Genomic DNA, 23,509 nt, shown 5'->3' with positions numbered 1-23,509 from the left:
CACAAATGAACAAACATAAAACAATCACTTATCAGAGGGGTAGCCATGTTAGTCTGTATCCACAAAAACAACAAGGTGTCCGGTGGCACTTTAAAGACTAACAGATTTATTTGGGCATAAGATTTTGTGGGTAAAAAACCCTCTTCTTCAGATGCAACCACTCTTCACTTCAGCCATGCAAAATCATGACAATCAACTTCATTTTTCATGGTTCTTTAAGAATATGAATCTTGCAGCCATTTCTTCCAATAAATGAATGTATTATCTCTTCACCTTTGAAGACCTGGGAATAAATCCTACCTTAGATCACAGGTGAAAATGAGTTTGGTGGACATTTATCCATATCACATCATTTTAATAAATTGGCAACCTCTCCTTAAGAGAGACCCAAGTATTCTATAGGCCAGCACAGTAGTGCATAGGCAGAGGTGTATGGATAGGCTAAAGGAACACTTGCCTAGTCTTTGCTTTGTCTTAGGTGTTACTACTGGTCCTATCCTTGTGAAAAACAGAACATTTATACCATGCAATATACACTCAATAACATGAGCTGATTAATTATAAATCATTTACATTTTAAGGGACTGTTATATTAGTCATTTCTCCTATTTTACCATTAAAATGAAATAAACCTTAAGGGTTTAAATTCTAGGGTTAACATATTCCAGGATTGCTACTGGATTTAGCAAAAAGGCAAGGGCACGTCTGGCAGTTGATGGTTGTCATATAATCTAAACAAAGTCCACAGGGCAAAACAGAAGAAGAAAAACACAGCCAGGCACTTCAGCCAGGCAATGTATCTTTCCCCCGAAATTAGGTTACTGACTTTTTAACTGTTTGACACATATTTATTCCAATTAATTCTAATTAGGAAAAACAAATGTAAATGAATATTGAAACATTGTTAAAGTAACCAGGCACTGAATCTGTGATCATTAGACATGATTTTCATTTGAGGTGATTAGTGGAACATGTAGACAGTAAATTATCTCTTCAAAACAATCAGTTACATTGGGTAGGCTTCATGGTGTGACAGTCCTTAAATAAATTAATATGCTATTAAAATGTCTAATGAACCTTGACGTCCCCATGCTATTTTTGTTAAGATAAATTAATAATGCATAAGACTTGGAGATTCTGTTGCTCAAACATTAAAATCCCTTGCTTTCACTTGTGGTCTAGATAGATACACAGGCTGAAAGTTTCAGAAACATGTACATGGATTTTCCAGTGGTCTTCTCCCTATATTCTTTATGTGCTCCTTATGTTCTGCAGGCTCATCCATCCTTAACATCCTGGACAGACAGGAACAGAGTCCATTTCCAGGGTTATCCGTCCCTTGCAGCCACATAAATCTGGGTCATGTTTCGGTCTTACGACAACACAACTGTATCCTGATAAATTAGCAATGCTCTATAATGAAAATAATTTTAATAGTTCATAAAATATATACGGGAACATTCCTTGTAAAAAGGTCATAATGATATGTTACAGTTACAGTTGTTACAGTTGTGGGCCAGATGCTTGGCTGTGTAAAATTGTGTAGCTTCACTGACTTTGCTCTGATACTACACTTCAGTGGACAGAATTGACGCTACATCAATTTACACCATCTGAAGATTAGGACATGATTACCTAATTAGAAACAGTTTTTTTCTACTACGTAGAATGATGATGGGAATAAAATGTAAGGTGTATCGTGTAACATGCTTAGTCACTATACACTTTCCTATTGCAGAGCCTTAGCCTCAATCACTGAGCACTTGATAGAGCACACTATATGAGAGTGTCAAAATTGCATAAGGATGTATGATAGCATTTGAGAGGGTATGTGATCATGTCATTACAGGCTGAATTAGAACTCACACAGAGGAGAAGAGCAAAGGGTGCATGTGCAAACTTAAGTCCAGCAATTCCAGACCTTGTAATGCTTAACAGTGGAAACTTAATGCTCTCTAAACTTAGGATGTTTTTAATGGAATTTCCCTATGTTTTTAAAATAAATACATAAATTATGTCATTTGAAACGATTTCCAGCTGTTAGTGCTTGAAAACAGAACATCCATATGTTTGCACATACACAGAAAGAATCCACTTTCTGAAAAGCAGGTCCCTGGTTTGGTTGTGGTTGTTGTTGTGATTGGTTGCATAAAGTCTGTGAACTTACTGTTGCTCTTCCTCAGGAGTATCTTGAAAAACATAGCCTGACACAGCAATTGGTATGCTGCATTGGATGCAATGTATATGGACTACTAATGCTAGAATGAATGTTTGGAGGCTTATGTAGATTTTAATTTTTGTCAAAGGGTATATAGTTCAAGATGTAAGAGGCATGGAAGGAAATGCCCGTAGAGAATAGTGAGGAAAACACTGAACAAGTCCGAGAAAAGCCATGACTGAAACCCTTAGGGTTCTTACAAAGCCTTTTCCTCATTCTATTTAAAAGGAAAATAGCAATTTTGTTGAAAGAAGGTATGCTTATTAATCCACTGACAAATACTTGCTCTTGCCTGAAGTGCTGTAAGTACTTGGAACTTCTCTGAAAAAAATTCATTTCTGTTCCTATATTATTCTTAGAAACATAGGCATATTAGATTTGCCATTCTGGATCATAGCATTAGTCCAGCAAGTCTGCCTTTGGCACTGCCTAAAACTTCCTCTTCAGAGCAAGACTAAAGAACAAACCAAACAAAAATCAGCCCTATTTAAAAATCAACCAGAGTGGTTTGGTTAAATGTTGATTAAATAATTATTTCTTTTCATTCAGGAAATGAGGAAGGGCTAGTTATGAAAGACACTCTGCTGGCTCCATAAGAATATGGATACTCTAAACTGCTTGCTTCCCTCTTGAGAAGATTTGCTTAGATAGTATGCGTGCCTCTGCTTCTACTGCCCTACCACCTCCCATCTGAAGGTCTCTACCTCTCCTGTACCTCCCTTCTGCATTGCTCCATCCACGTTCAACAAGTTCACTGTGGCTGCAGCTCTGGGTCTCCCTGAGGACATGGTAGCCTTCATGCAGACCTTGGAGGGTACATTTTCACAATAACGAGAGGAAAGCTATCCATGGACTGTTTGGTGCTGTTTGCCTTAAACCTCCTGGCTGTCTTTTTTCACAAGTTGTACGTTAGTGCATCCTAAAAAGAGATGAGAAAAGGAAAAGCTATTTGTAGTCTTAGTTGTGTGGATTATACCTTGCCTAGGACAGCCACAGAAAGTTGCTATCAGACGATGGCATGGTGGCAGCATATCTGACCAAGCTGATGGGGCCAGGTGAAAATAGATGACCACCAATCTGACCACACAAATGCAGACATTTATCAGAACAAAAAAAAAAAAATTAGCCTGACTGCTCAGCACTTTCCCAGGTCAGACAATCTGAGAACCGCTGATGCGCTGTCTAGGTGTCAAGTTCTGTAGAAGAAAGCATTCCAGGGATTTTCTTGCAGCTGTAGGACCAGTGAAGGGGCTCCACAGCTGGATCTCTTCAACAGCTCTCACAGTCACAAAGCCCTAATCTTTGTTCTACATTCCCATATAAAAAGGCAGCAGAGTGTGAGGCTTTTTCAGGTCCTGGGTGTTTCCCCCATTCTCAGTCATGCAGAAGGTAGTAGCAAAGATAATGAATGTCAAACCAGGCATGTGTCTCCCCTGGCTGGTGGAATAAGATGATAAAGATTCCTTCCTGGGATGTTACACAGAGTAATAGTTGTAATTTTTTCTTATTTCTGGTCTGGACCTTCCTACTTTGTTTCTTTCTTTCCATTCCGTGAAGGACTACGGTGCTGGTAGTGTATTTTTTAAAATTCTTCTCTTGATATTTATCTGATTCTAATAGCTGATCCTTTTATCTATTTTATGCTATCTTTTATCTATTCATTGTACAGTCAAGTATGTTTTATTTCCACTGAGCAATAAGCCATTGTGATAGTGGTAAATGCTGGGTTTAGCAGGTTCCTAGCTATGCATGTATAAAAGGCTACCTTCATTTCTCATTTACATTTTTTTCCTCTGGGGACTGGTTTAGCAGATTGAGTGTTCTTTTCTGTGACCCATTAATGAGGGTACACTTTATAGCTGGATAGTGGCTGACTTTGGCTGCTGCCTGCTGTATTTGGACTTATCCTTTACAGAAAGCCTAATTATTTTTACCAATATATTCAGCTTTACAATCTCTCCTGTAAACTGTATCTTAGTAACAGAAATGACTGTGTATTGAGTTGGGATTTTTTGAAAACTCTGGTTTACCTCTGTATTTCTACCAAGAGAAGATTTGGGGGTAAAGTAACAAATGGCTGACATGTACCCCCTGAAGTGGGAGAGATTTGGAAATTAAAACATAAACAACTGTTTATTATTATTTTATTTTAGAATAAGTTAAATCTATTGGCCAGTGAAAGTAAAGTGACAGCAATACAACATCTTCCATTGTTGTGTTTAGTGTTATTGGTCTCAGGCTGTTAGAGAGACAAGGTTGGTAAGGTAATATATTTTACAGAAGTTGGTCCAATAAAAGATACTACTGCACCCACTTTGTCTCAGTAATCCCACAGTCAGTAATACAACAGTCAGTTCTCCTGTTGAAAATATATGCCCTGATCCTGCAAAGCACTTGAGCATGTCAACAGGATGACTCACATATTTAAAGTTAAGTATGTACTTAAGTGCTTTGCCCGGCTGGGGCCTTACTGCCCATGTTTTAACAAATATATGAGCTCAATCAAGCAACAGTATTGAATGGAAAAAGGAAACGGATACAATAAAATTATTAGAAAGGCTCTGTGACTTAAGAACTTACCTTGCCTCATGCTGTATTATAGTATGTTAAACAAATTTTACTTACCCTAAGAAACTGACTAAATTAAAACATTCAGAAGACTGATCCCTACAAATATCTCTGTCATGAGTACTTGTGTTGCAGTTTATCTATTTGCTAGCCTGGGGAGAATCTCTGTTTCTATAGAAAGAGGGGAAATGTATTATGGGCACAGGCATTTACGTGGTAAAGGGCACTTTACAGAAGTTGAGTAGTGTACTTCAAACCCAAGTGATTTGATACATCTCACATTTATAACTGATGTTAGCAAAAAATGCAAATTGGAAAACAGCTTAATTTACTGCTGGCAGAATTCTATTCTAATTGAAATATCTCATCTTAGTACAATAATTAAAATGTTGGCATACAGAATGATTAGTATGACCTTAAAATAAATTGCTTGACCTATATAATGGTGGCAATTCTTTAAAATTCTGTCAGTCATAACTTCTCCACTGAGTTACAGGGGATGCTGAAGGTTACATGAGCTAAAATCCTTAGGGTTAAATCACAGCTGATTCTGCATGAATACGTAAGGATGGCAATTCCAGGTGCTAAAGTCCTTCCCCTGAACAATAGGAGACCCCCTTTTAAAGCACAAAAGGTAAAAACCTCTTTTGGGCAAGGGAGTCTGGTAATTTATTCAGAGAACCAACACAAAGGGCCAGCTTTTTACAGCTGTTTAGGCACCTAACTTCCATTAAATTCAAAGCCTTTCATAGAGGCTCTTCGTTCCTCCAGGCTTTTAATACAAACTTCAAAATGCACAAACATGAATTCATAGCAATCCCTCAGGAAATGGAGGGCCACTTTTTCTGCTAGCAGCAACGTCAGCAGCCACTGCTGCCTTGCAAGGTAGGGTGACCAGATGTCCCGATTTTACAGGGATGGTCCTGATTTTGGGGGCTTTTTCTTATATAGGCACCTATTACCCCTCACCCCCTTGTCCCTATTTTTTACACTTGCTATCTGGTCACCCTATTGCAAGGGGAATGCCCTCTCTATACATCTGCTTTAAAATAGAAAGTGCTGTTCTCTTACCACCATCTCTTCAGCTCCTGAAGATAGTACTCTGGGTCCAAGCCTCCCTCTTCTTTGCATTAGGGAATCTGAGATGTCAGGGTATGACCACAAGGTCCCCTTTCTGGGAATCTGAGGTGTCTGAACACATTTATGAGGTGTAACATGCATAGATCTTCTAGGTGCTAGGGCTAGCCACATTTATAGTCTTGCACTTCATGCTAATGTCACTGGCAATGAAGGTTAGGGCCCCACAACTCCCTCAGCAGTAGGCAACAGAGAGAGCTGAAAGAGTGGGGAATGCACCCTGTGTGTTTTCAATGAGTGGCTGAGCTGAAGCCCAAAGAGGAATTTTGGCCTGAACCAGCAAGAATTCCTCCGGGGTTCCTACTGTACTGCTTCCCCTCCAGCTCTCCCCACAATGTGCACCATGGCTTAAAGCCAGTGTCCGGCCCTTAACAAGAGTTTAACAAGTCTTCCAGCATGAAATATTACACAGTCTTACAGTACAGCAATCTCCATGCTTGCACAGAGATATCTGTGCATTCATAAAACACGTTTAAATATCTGAGGAGCACAAACAAACAGTTTAACAGAGCTTGTGTTTCTCAAGCCATAAATTGAATTCTGGTTGTGAGGGTCTGAACCCCTCTTGCAAAAAGAGACTCATACAAGAGACATGGAACTGAGCCTAAGTTAAAAGTTTGAAGGAAAGTGCCTTTTATATATTCTGCTATTGAGTGTTTCAAATTGATAGGCAAAACTAAGTATCTGCAGCATTCACACCATTCACATTAATGCAGCTGCCTGAGTGCTGGCAAACCACTTTTGTCATTGTCATTAATTTCCAGAAAGGGCAGAATGCCATCTAGCTGCTAAGGGTGGCCTCTCATGACTGAATTTCACTGAAAGATAATCAAAGAGGGGTGTCGTTCAGCAGCATAAATCTTAGTGTCAGAGAGAATCTCTGTTTATTTTTAGCAAGCATCAGAGCGAAGGCTAGGGCATCCAGATGATCCTTTTGCAAAGTAATGTTTTTTAAAAGCCTAGTGAGTGATGAGATGACACTGGATAACTGCGCTTTTCATATGTACCAGACAGAGAGACGTTAGCGTCTGAAATTCCTCTCTACCAATCTCCCTAGAGCTTAAAGAGTTATCTGGACAGTGGCATTAATCAAATGCTTCCCAATGTGTTATCTAAGATAGTATAAGATTGACTATTACAGGGCAATCAGCACATAGTTGCTGATGGCAGGTTGGTTTTCTTAACTCCAGTTATATTGTCTTTTTTTAAAGGGGAACTGCACAAGAGATTAAAAACGAGAAAAAATCAAAGAAGTTCTTACATATGGAATATGCTTAGAGTAATCTTTTTTATCACCATCAGACTGGAAAACTCATTTTTAATTTTTTTTCTTGATAACTTATTTTAATTCAGCAGTGATGAGGGCATACTAAGAAAAAATATTCTCTTGCAAGCCCTGTGCGAGTCTGCTAAGCACTTGACATTTTCTTGCTCCATCCTTTTATCATAAATATTGCTACAAACAGCAAGTTTGCACCAAATTGTCTCACAATCAAAGTCACAATAAAGAGCAGTGCATAATAATTTCAACCATTTCATAATGTTTTTCATGCCAGCCAGGGATAATACAATATTATCGAGAGAAAAAAAAATGTTTCTCTATTTAATAGCAAAAGCACAAAGGAAAATAAAAAAAAATGTGTTTGGCAGAACATAGCTATATTTTGTATTTGTTATTTTAAATTTAATTCTAAATGTAAAGAAAAATACTTTAGGCACTATTCCATGTGATATGAGACAGCAACTTAGCCAGGGAACCTAGTCTGATTAGCACTGAAAAGAATTAAGAGCAGAATTTTAAATTTATTTAGGTGTTTTGCCACTCTGTTGCAAGACCTGTGGTCCAGATCCTCAAAGGACTTCAAATCAATGGGAAGTTAGGCACCTAGGTATCTTTGACGATCTTGGCCTAAGTGATTAAGTGATTTTCAAAAGTAACAGAAGAGCTGGCCAGAACTAGAATTTCCATTCCACAAGCAATTCCAAAATAAAATAAAATAAAATAAAATTCGGAAATGGAAGGAATCCATCGGGCTCAACAGATAGTGATCAATGGCTCCATGTCTAGTTGGCAGCTGGTATCAAGTGGAGTGACCCAAGGGTCGGTCCTGGGGCCGGTTTTGTTCAATATCTTCATTAAAGATCTGGAGGATGGTGTGGATTGCATCCAATTAGAGGCTTGGGCCGAAATAAATCTGATGAGGTTCAACAAGGACAAGTGCAGAGACCTGCACATAGGACGGAAGAATCCCATGCACCCCTACAAACTAGGGACCGAATGGCTACGTAGTAGTTCTGCAGAAAAGGACCTTGAGGTTACAGTAGACGAGAAGTTGGATATGAGTCAACAGTGTGCCCTTGTTGCCAAGAAGGCTAATGGCATTTTGGGCTGTATAAGTAGGAACATTGCCAGAAGATCAAGGGACATGATCATTCCCCTCTATTCGGTATTAGTGAGGCCTCATCTGGAGTACTGTGTCCAGTTTTGGGCCCCATACCACAAGAAGGGTGTGGAAAAATTGGAAAGACTCCAGCAAAGGGCAACAAAAATGATTAGGGGGCTGGAGCACATGACTTATGAGGAGAGGCTGAGGGAACTGGGATTATTTAGTCTGCAAAAGAGAAGAATGAGAGAGGGACTTGATAAGTGCTTTCAACTACCTGAAATGGGGTTCAAAAGAGGATGGATCTAGGCTGTTCTCAGTGGTAGCAGATGACAGAACAAGGAGTAATGGTCTCAAGTTGCAGTGGGGGAGGTTTAGGTTGGATATTAGGAAAAACTTTTTCACTAGGAGGGTGGTGAAGCACTGGAATGAGTTACTTAGGGAGGTGGTGGAATCTCCTTCCTTAGAGGTTTCTAAGGTCAGGCTTGACAAAGCCCTGGCTGGGATGATTTAGTTCGGGATTGGTCCTGCTTTGAGCAGGGGGCTTGACTAGATGACCTCCTGAGGTCCCTTCCAACCCTGATATTCTATGATTCTGTGAAAAAATAAATTTTAGGATTTCCTGTGCGCCACAAATCCCAACACTTTGTTTTAAAAAATTGAAAATAAAATTTGGTTTCATATTTTCTAAATATTTTGAAGGGTCCCTGAGCTACCCAGAGCCCCAACACCCTGTCACCTGGGATGCTGGGCAGCTTGGGGAGCCTGGGTTTCCGAGGTGCTGAGGAGCTGGAAGCCTGGAAGCCATGGGAATCTGATGGCTCCTAGGGCCCAGATTCTGAGGCAGTCTGGCTGGTGGCTGTCCAGGAACCAGGGACCTTCTTGTCAACTGTTGGGAATGGGCCACATCCACCCTGATTGAATTGGCCTTGTTAACACTGACCCCCCACTTCATAAGGCAACTCCCATCTTTTCATCTGCTCTATATTTATACCTACCTACTGTATTTTTCACTCCATGCATCTGATAAAGTGGGTTATAGCCCATGAAAGCTTATGCCCAAATAATGTGTTAGTCTCTAACGTGCCACAAGGACTCGTAGTTGTTTAAGCAGTCAAAGTCACTCCTTTCCCTCTAATTCATCCTAGCACGGGCACATGGACTCACACTTCAGTGGCATGCTGCTTGCCATTCTGAATAGTTCCAGGGGGTGTATGGCCTCTCTCGTACTCCATGATGCAGGACTCTGTTCTGTCATTCTTTTCTTCAGCATGTGTGACTGGTTAGCTAGTGTGGCAGATTGAGCCGCAGTGCATTAGTATGCTGACCAGGTCCAGACCATTCAGTTTCTCTGCTTGCAGATGCTTGGTCAAGACAGAAGTTATGAAGCTCTTTTCATATAAGATATAGATTGTGCTAGTGGAAAGGAGAAACCATACAAAAGGTGTGATGGAGCTGGTGTCTGCCCTGTTTATAGAATTCTCATGCTGACAACTTGTCAGAGGCTTCCAAATTCAGGAAACCTCTCCCCCGCGCCCCCCCTCCCCCCCGCCACACACACACACCCTGGCCAAAAGGTCCTGTATTTTCAGCTTGTGAAAGTGGCCAGAAGTGTCTTTCTCAATCTGTCTTTGTCCATGAGGTCATGACCATTCCTCTCACAAGTGGAGTTCTCCATATTGTTATATGCTTTTGACTTTCCAGCTTACATTACTGCAATGTGAGCTACTTGAAGCATTAGCTTGTGCAAAATGAGGACATCCAGTTATTTAGGAGTGGCGCATCATATTAGTTTTCTGAAGGCTAAACACTTACAGGTATAATTGAGTGTGTTAACTTTGATCGCTAAAACCATATGGCCCAGGTTGACACAGGTACTTAGGCATGAGGACACTGAGCATCATGATGCCTAACGTTTAGGCACCTGGAAAAAGTCTGGGATTTACAAAGCCTGAGTCTGGTGCCTAGGCACCCTATACAATGAATGGGGAGAGACAGACATCTCAGAAAGGGATTCACAAAAGGCAGCATGCTAGGAAGCTCCCTACCTAAGCTAACCAACGAGAGATACCAAGGTGAGGGGTGTGTCCTAAGCCCCATCCTGTCAGGGAGTTCAGCACCTACATCTGGGTTGCAGGGAGCCACCTCCTTCTGCTTGGGATTCTCTGCTGCAATCCCTCTATTGGTGATAGGCACCTATGATGTTTTTGCAAGAAGCAGCAGTGGGGTGGGAGGAAAGGAGACAGCTTCAACAGGAGAAACTGAGGAGACCCCCACCATCATACTATTCTATAGCCCAGTTGTTAAGGCACTCATATTAGAGGTACAAGAGCCCTGTTCAAATCCCTTCTCCCCTTTGGGACTTAAACCAGGCATCTTCCATTTCCCAGGTGAGTGCCCTAACTACTGCACTAAAAAGCTATGAGGGATTGATACTCTGTCTCTTCCTCCACACCCTCCCTGCAGGTCTTTCAATATGGCTTTGAAAGCATCCAAGGAAAATGTTTAATTGCCTTACAATTAGTTAATCTGGAACGAATAAAATATCAAAATTCTGAATGCAAAACCAAATTTTCATTGCAAATCCTTTTCTTTGGATAATTAATGTTATTGTATTCCGAAATGCAGGGCTTTGATTTACAGTGTAAATGCATATGCTGGAAGGTTCCTTTGGAAACTATTGCAAGGCTGAAAAGATTCATATTCAAATTGCCACCTTTGTTTAATTATGCAGAGGTCCAATGTGTCTGTGCACTTTCAATCATAATTAAATATTATTAATTATATTATTAATTATCTGCATAATTTCATCAATGTGCATTTTACCTGTTAATTTCTCTTTCCCTGTGCTACTATGTTCAACTTTGGAACTATTATTCAAATCTCTCCACTGGCTCCCCCTTGCCCACGAAAAGAAGAAGAGAGTAAGACTAAATGTACTTTAAAAAATCTAATTAATACCTTTCTCTGAGTCTCCCAGTGCCTTTCTTTTTTAGCCATCTGTTATCTCTCTTTTAGACCCTGATCTCACACATGCAAAACTTTAAGTAATGGTACTACTCATAAATTTGAGGTCCAGGGGCAGTTAGATTGTGCACTAACCAGTAGACCATCTTTCCTCTGAAGCCAAGCATACATTCAAATTGACCTAGGCTGCTACCCTGTACCATGTTAAAGCATTTGTACAGCTAGGACAATTAAACTAAAGGGGTGGAAGAGTCAATCTCAACGCAGTGCAGGAGCAAGCTTTTCTCACACATTTCTCATTAATAAATAATAGAATTTATGCATGAGCCACCATCAAACCATTGTGAAAAACAAACTTTGCCTTAGTGCAGATGATGCTACTATACAAGATGGTACATTGTGCTTCACTTTTTATTCTGCATACATACAAGACTGTTTTAATTATCAGGATCTGATATGCCACTGAAAGGTACAATACATTTCTAATGTGGGGGGATTATTTTATTAAGCACTAAACAAAATAGCATCCAGTATAACTGCTGAAAAATATAGTGTTATTCTTAATACAATTTTATTGACAATTATAACAATTATAACAATTATAACAATTATAAAATTAGACTGCAGATTTTATTTTCAGTGTCAAAAAATTAAATCATATTTTTGTAAATATGAAATGTGGCACAAACAAGAAATAACTTCAACTGTCCATGTTTTTTTAAACATCTTTGATGTTATAATATACAGTTAACTTAAGCATTCTTATTAGACCTTAACTAATACGTAGAGGATTAAAGTAGTAGAGGTCAGAAAATTGCATCTATTCAAAAAGATTTCTTTCTACTGTGGTGATTGGAATAGATATGGAGACAAATGGAAAGGGGCGAGGAAGAATTTGAGGTGTATAAAGCTCCTAGGCATGGAGATCGGAAAGACCTGGATGATTCCAAGAAAAAGGGGGTATTGGACAGTCCTAATTCAGTTGGGGAAAAGAGATCAAAGAGGTGGGTGGAGGAATTACTGCTCTTGGTCATTACCGCTCTTGGTAATTACCTCTCTTGAATTAGAGAACATATACTGCTATCTGCATCTAAAAAGGAACAGTTGCATCAGCATCATACAGAAAAAAAGATACCAAGGTGGGCAACTGACAGAGGAAAGGAAGAAGATATGGACGTTTTTAAGAGTATCCATTGAGAGCCTTATTGAGGTCACAGCTAGGGAATTCTGAGGACAAAGATGGGTTCAACAATGTAAAATAACTCAGCTGAATACATCACTGCATAGTAAGCAAGAAATGTATGGGAACGTATAATGTTGCATACATTCATGCTTGAAAAGTTCCCATAGATGACAGTCGAAAAGTACTTGCAGTAAAACAAGCATAAACAGATTTCTTTGTTGCTAAATTTATCATGTATGTGCTGTGATTTAATAAAGCAGACAGGAAACCAAGCTGAATGGCCATCTCATGACTTTTCAGCTGTAATATAAATAGCCCACATTGGTTATCAGGGAGTTATTTGACCTGACTTGTCACAATACACAGGATCTTGCTATGTTATTGTCAACCTACAGATGGCATGCATGGCATAACATTTAGAAAAACTGCACAATGATAAATCTGCAATGAACCATCCAAAATAGGAAATATGGGAAATATGACACCATACTTACCAGGAAAAATGTATGGATGCCATGGATAAATCTGTGAAACCTTGAGCTTCAGTGCATGAGTTTCATTAAAAAGGCAAATAAAACACTAGGTTATAATAGGCAGAGGGCTAGACTCTAAATCAAAACATATATTACCATGACAGGCAGCTCGAAAAAACGGTGTCACAACTTTAATATTAGCTAAATGTAGTTTTTGAGTGTTAATATCAGCAAAGATCATATTGTGTTAGGGACTTGCTAATACCACCAGAAACCCCCTAATGCAGTGGCTCTCGCACTTTTTGTGCTGGTGACCCCTTTCACACAGCAAGTCTCTGAATGCGACCCCCCCTTATAAATTAAAAATACATTTTAAATGATAAATTTATAACCCTATTGTTTAAAATGAATTTGCCTTTTCTCACCTCTTTTACATTAAGACTAAAATACATTTTTATCTAATTATTGTTATAAGCAGAGAAGTTATTTTTTTACATAGTTACTATTTAGTGCTGGGGGCGTGGGGTGAAGAAACTTTGTCAATATCACTTTTCACAGACGTCTTAGTGTCCCATTGCCACCCTTAATTTGTGCTGCTGCTGATGGTGGTGCTGTCTGCAGAGCTGGGTGCACGCATGGGCTTCGGAGTCAGCCAGGTGTGGGGCTGACAGCTGGAGCCCAACCGCCTGGGGGCTTACAGCTCACAACCCTATTTGAGAACCCTTAACTTAATGCAGGGGTTGGCAACCTTCGGCACGTGGCCCATCAGGGTAATCCACTGGTGGGCTGCCAGACATTTTGTTTATGTTGACTGTCCGCAGTCATGGCCCACTGCCGTTCCCAGTGGCTGCAGTTCACCATTCCCGGCCAAGGGGGCTGCGGGAAGCAGCAGTCAGCACGTCCCTGTGGCTTCCTGCATCCCCCTTTGGCGGGAACAGCAAACAGCGGCCACTGGGAACTGTGTGGGGCCAACGGTCAACATACAGAAGGTCAACATAAACGGTCATGTTGTGCAGACGGTCAACATAAACAAAATGTCTCATGGCCCACCAACGGATTACTCTGATGGACCGTGTGCCGAAGGTTGCCGACCCCTGCCTTAATGCATTATGTTGTTGGATGGACAGTAATTCACTAGGTTTCTGTGACAAGGTGAAAGTCTCATATTATTAGGCATCACATAATTTTAGTTTATATTGCTGATATGTTTTCCTGTTCATAATATCTGCCAATAATAATAATAATAATAATAATAATAATAATAACAACAATAATTTGCTTTGCTGCAGAATGAAAAGAAAATGTGAGTGAACAAGATACAGAGTAAATACTGGTACTGAAATTAGCCCATAAGTGCTAAAGATTTCCCCAGGCCTTATTAAGAATACAGAGTATACACATTCAGCCTTGGGTAAATTTGAGCTACTTTGTTTAGACTTCTCAGAAAACAACAGACTTTGTAGGGGGGTTTCAAAGCAAATAATGTCAAACATTTGAAGCAAGACCTTTAAAAAAAATGCAGTTCTCTATCATCAGTGAAACAGCTGGTTTCCACAGTAGCCACTGAGAGAGAGAGACCCTCATGGCATGGCCTGTGTTTGGAGTTTGGACATATGGATTGGGCAGAATTGGCCATTCAGTGTTTGGACCCTGTTTTGGGGTGTTTATTGTTATTATGGACCTTGTTAGTGAAGTAGGATGGATCCAGTTGACTGGGCCAAGTTGGACCTCTCCACATGATTAGTGGCTGTAAAAGGCTTCATATGACACACTCCTTTTCCTGCTTTTCTGTCTTCCCGCCTGTCAGCAGCTCAGCATTCCCATCTGCCCTCCCAGAAACTGGGGAATGTAAGTGACATCATCTGTTAGTCCCGTTACATATGGGCAACTGTTACTGTGTAGTCATCCGTAAGTTGTATTGTATAGTCAGTCATCTATTTTTGGTTTTATAGCAGCATCGATTGCTTGTCATGATTGCTGCTACAAATCCTTTCTTTATCTGTCTGTTTCTGTGTCTGTTTGTCCATCTGTCTAGTTCTGTGGTCCTCATCACGGTGGTATCTTTTTTGTAATTTTCTCTTGCTGAAATACTCTCCTAACAGTAGATGATAGTTACCAATGGGGGCAGGAGCGATGTGTGACAGTTGGAGCTGGAAGCTGTAGTTACATACCTTCAAAGCTTGTGAACACAGATGGAGTCAGAGGTCTTAAGAAATAGTACTCTCTGTAGAGTGACTACAGCTTGACTGTCTGCGAGTATGGCAGGCACCCCTGTTTCATGCAAACATTGCATGAGAAAGGAACCATGCCAAGGGAGGTGGTGGAATCTCCTTCCTTAGAAGTTTTTAAGGTCAGGCTTGACAAAGCCCTGGCTGGGATGATTTAGTTGGGGATTGGTCCTGCTTTGAGCAGGGGGTTGGATTAGATGACCTCCTGAGGTCCCTTCCATCCCTGACAGTCTATGATTCTAAGGGTAGAAAGGGTTGCTCCGCTCCAGAACATACTCTTTCCTCTGGAATGGAGGATTGGTTTTCCCTCCCCCCAAAATATTTGGCAATGGTGTATTTAAAAGATGGTTCACCCTATATAGTAGGATTTGGGATTCCAGCAGATACTATAAACCTATGATAGAGTCCTAGGAGCCCCAGTGGGATTGTAAAGGTATTGTAGTGGTTCAAGCAAAACAATCTACCAATACTGCTTGTTCCAATGATTGTAGGTAAAATTGCAGATATGTTTATCCCAAAAGCATGTGTGTGTGTTTCAGAGGTGTCATGCCTTAGGCAAGCTTGCTTTTTCTTCTGACTCATGGTCACAGTAACAAGACAGAAAGAAGGACGAGCAACATAACTGAAGCCAGGGCTTCCAAAGGATATTCCCCCATGATAACTGGTTGGAGACTATGTGCAATGATTTTGTATGGTTGTTTACAGCTTGTTGAATGACATCAAGGATTTCATAGAAACGATGTTCAGTCTCTGGTGTTAGTGGATTCTTCTCTCCGGGGTCTCTGGAGAGATCAAAGAGTAGCGGTGGGTTATGGTGTGTGACAAGCCTTCCATAGCAATAGCACACGTGGGAATTATAGCAACCGTTGGAGCCTTCTGGATCAAAGTTTGGAGTGAAGAAAAAAGCTTTCCAAATAGATTCACCTGCAATTTAAAGAAACAACAGCTCATGATTAGAGTACAAAAAATCCCTAGGGCTTGTGAAAATCAAAATCAAACCACTTACAATTAGTCATTAATCTCAACCTTTACGTGTACAGTATTAGTGTACAGAAAACCACAAAATACAGAAATAGCACAAAAAAGTTTCTTGCAATGTTCCAAACCTATTTGGAGCAATTACAGTCACTTCATATTCTTTGTTAAAATGAATCATAGACATCTTAAAACACCTTTTCGCATATTCTCATGCCACCAGTCTGCACAGGAGTGCACCATAAATAGCCACAAGTCATTGCATTACCTTCAACTCTCTCATTACAATGCACGTCTGCCACGATGCCTACAGAACACTGACCATAGGCAGGCAGTTGATGTTCCATGACTACCATTTATTATGTGAATTATAATTATCTCACTCTTACTTTGAGCCTCTCCATCTGCTTGTTGTAGCTACCTGTTGTCTCTAGTCACATACATAGATTGCAAGCTGTTTGAAGCAGGGACTGTCTTTCCATTAGATTGATGTAGAGTGACCAGCACAATAAGCCCCTCATTTCCTGACTGAGGCCTTTAGGAGCTACTGTAATAGTACTACTAATAATTACACCAATGAAACTGAATTGCAATTGTTTAGGAAATGTGGCATTGTCATCTTTAGGTGACCCACTGCCTTGGCAAATGAGAATCAAATATGTCTTTAATTCTAAATAAGTTGCTAAATGTCTCATTTTGTTGTGCATAGTGAGGGAGTGATATGCACTGATGTAACACAGTTTAATTTTTCTTTTCTTAAAGTATTGACTGGGTTTTTTTTTTTTGTTTTTACAGAAAGCAAATGTGAACTAATGCAGATGTAATTTAAGCACAGACGTATTGGGGAACCCCAGAATGTTCAAGTCCACCAAGAAATGGCTAATACTTTGCTCAAATAGCACAGAACCAGATTTTTTGCAGTGTTGTTGTAGTCGTGTTGGTCCCAGGGTATTTGAGAGACAAGCTTTCAAGAGCTCTTCTTCTGTCCTGAAGAAAACCTGAAGAGTCTGTGTAAGCCTGAAAGTTTCTCTCTCTCACCAACAGAAGTTGGTCCAGTAGATTACCTCACCCATCTTGCCTTTAGACAAGATTGTAACTTTTCATTCTGCCCAGAGTTAGCAACACATAGCTGACATGCCCCAGAGACAGACCAGAGAACAAAACTCGTCTCCTGTTCTTGCCGGAAAAAACACACAAACTGCTAGCTTTTATTTCACAACATTGCATCACTGAAACAATTTTTTAAACAGCTCACTCTTTAAGTAGGAGGGATCGCTCAGTGGTTTAAGCATTAGCCTGCTAAACTCAGGGTTGGGAATTCAATCCTTAGGGGGGCTATTCAGGGATCTGAAGCAAAAACTGGGGATTGGTCCTGCTTTGAGCAGGGGGTTGGACTAGATGACCGCCTGAGGTCCCTTCCAACCCTGATATTCTATGATTCTAAGTGCCAGTCAAGGAGACTTTTTTTTTTCTTTTTTGTATTTTCCACATTTGAAGGTAAAGTTAATCTCAGTAAAAAGAGCTTCATTGAGCTCAAAGCAAGCTTTGTTAATCCAGTAACTGGCTGTCATGATTTATATGCAGGGCTACATAATGTGGTGTTCATTAAGCCCCCCAACGGAAATCATTAGGAAATAGGATGAGGGGAGTGATAGCTGGTGTATCATTCTATATGTGCTAACTACATTACACTTGGCTTTTAAAGATAAGATTAGTCTTTCAGATAGACCTATGCCAGTGCAAAAAGAGACACAGAATGAAGTTATAATATGCAGCCTGGATTTAAAAGAAAGTCAGTAACCTTAAGATTCTTTCCAGCATTTCCTATCATACATCATTCTTCACAGTACAAGATACATTACCTTTAGGAACTTATTCAGTGACAATCTGACAGAGCCTGGAGGCTTCCAGTTCACTTAGACGGCACTAACACTCAATAATCAGGATGAGGTGGGTGAAGGATATTAGGAGGGGGGAACCTCTGAACGTTGCTTAGAACTCAGCAAAGGGAAAGGATGTTTCAAGCCTGAGACTGACTTGCTTGTGCAGACAATAAGTAGCAGCACCTTCAAAATCTTCAGAGAACTCCCTGACTCTTACAGCAGATATCCACAGACTTACAGAGCTGTCAAGTTGTTGCAAAATGGATGCAACCACCTTTGTCTGTGTTTCCAACATTGTTCTGAAAGGCACACTGTTGGCTTTGCTCCGTAAAATACTCTCAGATTTAAATAAATCACAATTCTTCTATATTTGTCTTTGCACAGACCATTGCTCTGAGCAGGGATATGCCTCTATTTACTGTGGTACTTATTTAAGTATGCTGGGAAAGGTAGATAGTTCTGTGCTGAGTGTTGCTTCAGCGTTTAACTGGCAAAATGGATTGGGGGAGGCATAAGGAAGAGAAAAGGTAAGGATTCTATTATCAGTGATATCATAGAATCATAGAATATCAGAGTTGGAAGGGACCTCAGGAGGTCATCTAGTCCAACCCCCTGCTCAAAGCAGGACCGATCCCTGACTAAATCATCCCAGCGACCTTGAAAACCTCTAAGGAAGGAGATTCCACCACCTCCCTAGGTAACGCATTCCAGTGTTTCACCACCCTCGTCGTGAAAAAGTTTTTCCTAATATCCAACCTAAATCTCCCCCACTGCAACTTGAGATCATTACTCCTTGTTCTGTCATCTGCTACCACTGAGAACAGTCTAGAGCCATCCTCTTTGGAACCCCCTTTCAGGTAGTTGAAAGCAGCTATCAAATCCCCCCTCATTCTTCTCTTCTGAAGACTAAACATCCCCAGTTCCCTCAGCCTCTCCTCATAAGTCATGTGTTTCAGTCCCCTAATCATTTTTGTTGCCCTCCGCTGGACTCTTTCCAATTTTTCCACATCTTTCCTGTAGTGTGGGGCCCAAAACTGGACACGGTACTCCAGATGAGGCCTCACCAATGTCGAATAGAGGGAAACGATCACATCCCTCGATCTGCTGGCAATGCCCCTACTTATACATCCCAAAATACCATTGACCTTCTTGGCAACAAGGGCATACTGTTGACTCATATCCAACTTCTCGTCCACTGTAACCCCCTAGGTCCTTTTCTGCAGAACTGCTGCTGAGCCATTTGGTCCCTAGTCTGTAGCGGTGCATTGGATTCTTCCATCCTAAGTGCAGGACCCTGCACTTGTCCTTGTTGAACCTCATCAGATTTCTTTTGGCCCAATCCTCCAATTTGTCTAGGGCCCTCTGTATCCTATCCCCACCTTCCAATGTATCTACCACTCCTCCCAGTTTAGTGTCATCTGCAAACTTGCTGAGGGTGCAATCCACACCATCCTCCAGATCATTTATGAAGATATTGAACAAAACCGGCCCCAGGACCGACCCCTGGGGCACTCCACTTGATACCGGCTGTCAACTAGACATGGAGCCATTGATCACTACCCGTTGAGCCCGACAATCTAGCCAGCTTTCTATCCACCTTATAGTGAATTCATCCAGACCATACTTCTTTAACTTGCTGGCAAGAATACTGTGGGAGACCATGTCATAAGCTTTGCTAAAATCAAGGAACAACATGTCCACTGCTTTCCCTTCATCCACAGAGCCAGTTATCTCGTCATAGAAGGCAATTAGATTAGTCAGGCATGACTTGCCCTTGGTGAATCCATGCTGACTGTTCCTGATCACTTTCCTCTCCTCTAAGTGCTTCAGAATTGATTCCTTGAGGACCTGCTCCATGATTTTTCCAGGGACTGAGGTGAGGCTGACTGGCCTGTAGTTCCCAGGATCCTCCTTCTTCCCTTTTTTAAAGATGGGCACTACATTAGCCTTTTTCTAGTCATCTGGGACCTCCCCCGATCGCCATGAGTTTTCAAAGATAATGGCCAATGGCTCTGCAATCACATCCGCCAACTCCTTTAGCACTCTCGGATGCAGCGCATCCAGCCCCATGGACTTGTGCTCGTCCAGCTTTTCTAAATAGTCCCGAACCACTTCTTTCTCCACAGAGGGCTGGTCACCTCCTCCCCATGCTGTGCTGCCCAGTGCAGTAGTCTGGGAGCTGACGTTGTTCGTGAAGACAGAGGCAAAAAAAGCATTGAGTACATTAGCTTTTTCCACATCCTCTGTCACGAGGTTGCCTCCCTCATTCAGTAAGGGGCCCACACTTTCCTTGACTTTCTTCTTGTTGTTAACATACCTGAAGAAACTCTTCTTGTTACTCTTAACATCTCTTGCTAGCTGCAGCTCCAGGTGTGATTTGGCCTTCCTGATTTCACTCCTGCAAGCCCGAGCAATATTTTTATACTCATCCCTGGTCATTTGTCCAATCTTCCACTTCTTGTAAGCTTCTTTTTTGTATTTAAGAGCAGCAAAGATTTCACTGTTTAGCCAAGCTGGTTGCCTGCCATATTTACTATTCTTTCTACACATCGGGTTGGTTTGTCCCTGTAACCTCAATAAGGATTCTTTAAAATACAGCCAGCTCTCCTGGACTCCTTTCCCCCTCATGTTATTCTCCCAGGGGATCTTGCCCATCAGTTCCCTGAGGGAGTCAAAGTCTGCTTTTCTGAAGTCCAGGGTCTATATTCTGCTGCTCTCCTTTATTCCTTGTGTTAGGATCCTGAACTCGACCATTTCATGGTCACTGCCTCCCAGGTTCCCATCCACTTTTGCTTCCCCTACTAATTCTTCCCGGTTTGTGAGCAGCAGGTCAAGAAGAGCTCTGCCCCTAGTTGGTTCCTCCAGCACTTGCACCAGGAAATTGTCCCCTACATTTTCCAAAAACTTCCTGGATTGCCTGTGCACCGCTGTATTGCTCTCCCAGCAGATATCAAGGTGATTGAAGTCTCCCATGAGAACCAGGGCCTGCGATCTAGTAACTTCTGCAAGCTGCTGGAAGAAAGCCTCTTCCATCTCATCCCCCTGGTCCGGTGCTCTATAGCAGACTCCCACCATGACATCACTCTTGTTGCTCACACTTCTAAACTTAATCCAGAGACTCTCAGGTTTTTCTGCAGTTTCATACTTGAGTTCTGAGCAGTCACACTGCTCCCTTACAGAGAGTGCAACTCCCCCACCTTTTCTGTCCTTCCTGTCCTTCCTGAACAGCTTGTATCCATCCATGACAGTACTCTAGTAATGTGAGTTATCCCACCAAGTCTCTGTTATTCCAATCACATCATAATTCCTTGACTGTGCCAGGACTTCCAGTCTCCCTGCTTGTTTCCCAGGCTTCGTGCATTTGTATATAGGCACTTGAGGTAACCTGCTGATCGCCCCTCTTTCTCAGTATGAGGCAGGAGCCCTCCCCTCTCACGCGCTCCTGCTCGTGTCTCCTGCCGGTATCCCACTTCCCCACTTACCTCAGGGCTTTGGTTTCCTTCCCCCGGTGAACCTAGTTTAAAGCCCTCCTCACTAGGTTAGCCAGCCTGCTTGCAAAGATGCTCTTCCCTTTCTTCGTTAGGTGGAGCCCGTCTCTGCCCAGCACTCCTCTTTCTTGGAACACCATCCCATGGTCAAAGAATCCAAAGCCTTTTCTCCGACACCACCTGCGTAGCCATTCGTTGACTTCCACAATTCGACGGTCTCTACCCAGGCCTTTTCCTTCCACGGGGAGGATTGATGAGAACATCACTTGCACCTCAAACTCCTTTATCCTTCTTCCCAGAGCCACGCAGTCTGCAGTGATCCGCTCAAGGTCATTCTTGGCAGTATCATTGGTGTCCACGTGAAGAAGCAGGAAGGGGTAGTGATCTGAGGGCTTGATGAGTCTCGGCAGTCTCTCCATCACATCGTGAATCTTAGCTCCTGGCAAGCAGCAGACTGCTCGGTTTTCCGGGTCGGGGCGGCAGATAGATGACTCAGTCCCCCTGAGGAGAGAGTCCCCTACCACCACCACCCGCCTCCTTCTCTTTGGGAGTGGTGGTCGTGGAACCCCCAACCCTAGGACAGTGCATCTCATGCCTTCCAATCGGCGGAGTCTCTTTCTGCTCCCTTCCCTCAGACGTATCATCTGGTCCACTCTCCGCATTAGTACCTGTGGAGAGAACATGAAAACGGTTACTTACCTGTATCTGCCCTGCTGGTACATGGACGTTCCCCTTTTTTCTTCTGGAGGTCACATGATGCCAAATTTCTTCACCATCCTTCTGTCCCCGATGTGCAGCCTGCTCCGAATCTTCAGGACTGTGAGAACTGTAGGTTGGAGTTATGACACAATGGAGTTATGCTGATTTACCCTAGCTGAGGATCTGGCTCATAGTAATACAAATCATTTGATGTAAAGATACAGCTGGATAACAGAGGTCAAGAAAAATGAAAATGTACATAGCTATCAAATAGCAATGAGAAAGAATTCCAATAAAAATATGCATGTGAGGAATCTGAGGAGGCCATGCTGTCTGATCACACATATGTCTTTGATGGAGCATTTGTGCAGAATGACATTGAAAAGAAATCTGCAGCCAATTCCATCATTGTTGGGCACCATAGCCCAATGCCAGTTCAAGGATTTAGCCATACAAATATTAAGTAGAGTGTCCTGAATGATAAAAGCATTTATTTAGGGTAGCTCAAGTAAATACATATGTTTGCAAAAAAAGAAAAGACATGGAAACTAAGTAAACAGTATCCTGTTTGTAACACAAACAAGCAAAATTAAGGACATTCAATGTTAAAACTGAAACCCCAGCCACAGCTTACAACCATTGTCTTGCAATTGCATAAGTAAGGATGGAATGTGAAACACTATATTACATTTGAATGTTATGGCTTTGGTTAGTCTTACTTTTCTAAACACTTCATAATAATTTTAATTTAACAACTTCACTGTTTCTTATTGTAGCGGGTGTGTTGGGCAAAACACTGAGCTGAGCAATGTTTCATTTCATTGCAGTGGCATTCCGGTGTGATTCTGGAACATCGCTGTATTCCTGGAAGGACAGCAGTGCAGTCTAACTACTGATTTCCAGATCGTTATAAAAAAGTAAAACATATCAGATTCCGTGCCTGTGGAACAGCCAATATAATACGCTGGTAGACATAAAGAGCTGTCACATTTGTAATCTGTAAAGTTGATAAATTGTATAAGGCTGGATATTAAAAAGAAGAGTACTCTTTCTGCCTCTCTCTCAGCTGGTATAAAATCTCATTTTGTCAGAGGGCTAGCCACAAGGATCAAATTAATCTCCCAGTAATTAACAATCTCTTTGTTCTACAAACCATCTGGCTAGTAAAGTCTCATTTGATGTAGGTATTACTACATACGCTTTCCTCTATGGAATCAGCAACTAGAATAAAGAATAAGGCTATGGCTGTAGCATCAGGATTCCCCCACAGCTAAGCATACTAGATCCACCCTGGCATGGATTTACA

General features: G+C 41.5%; 1 protein-coding gene and 1 long non-coding RNA gene across 8 annotated transcripts in view; one reads left to right on the top strand and one right to left on the bottom strand.

Annotated features, from left to right (window-relative positions):
* Positions 1-3,555: 3,555 nt before the first annotated feature.
* Positions 3,556-23,268, top strand: LOC125641012 (uncharacterized). Its single transcript, XR_007357962.2, has 3 exons — positions 3,556-3,788; positions 16,929-17,144; positions 23,031-23,268. It is a non-coding gene; the product is annotated as an uncharacterized LOC125641012 (long non-coding RNA).
* STS (steroid sulfatase) overlaps positions 11,567-23,509 on the bottom strand; it is a 186,951-nt gene continuing 175,008 nt past the window's right edge. For 5 of the 7 annotated variants that reach the window (XM_075131163.1, XM_048860220.2, XM_048860213.2 and 2 more), the window contains one exon: positions 11,567-16,082. In XM_075131163.1, coding sequence (XP_074987264.1) covers positions 15,703-16,082 — 380 coding nt within the window. In that variant the 3' untranslated portion in view covers positions 11,567-15,702. Of the gene's footprint in view, positions 16,083-22,203; positions 22,331-23,509 lie in introns of all 7 variants that reach the window. The other 2 variants (XR_012669478.1, XM_075131164.1) reach the window with 2 other exon arrangements.

Source organism: Caretta caretta, chromosome 1 (genome assembly GCF_965140235.1).
Source record: "Caretta caretta isolate rCarCar2 chromosome 1, rCarCar1.hap1, whole genome shotgun sequence".
Lineage (NCBI taxonomy): Eukaryota > Metazoa > Chordata > Testudines > Cheloniidae > Caretta > Caretta caretta.
The sequence above is the reverse complement of the archived record's forward strand: the minus strand, read 5'-3'. Positions and strand labels throughout refer to the sequence as shown.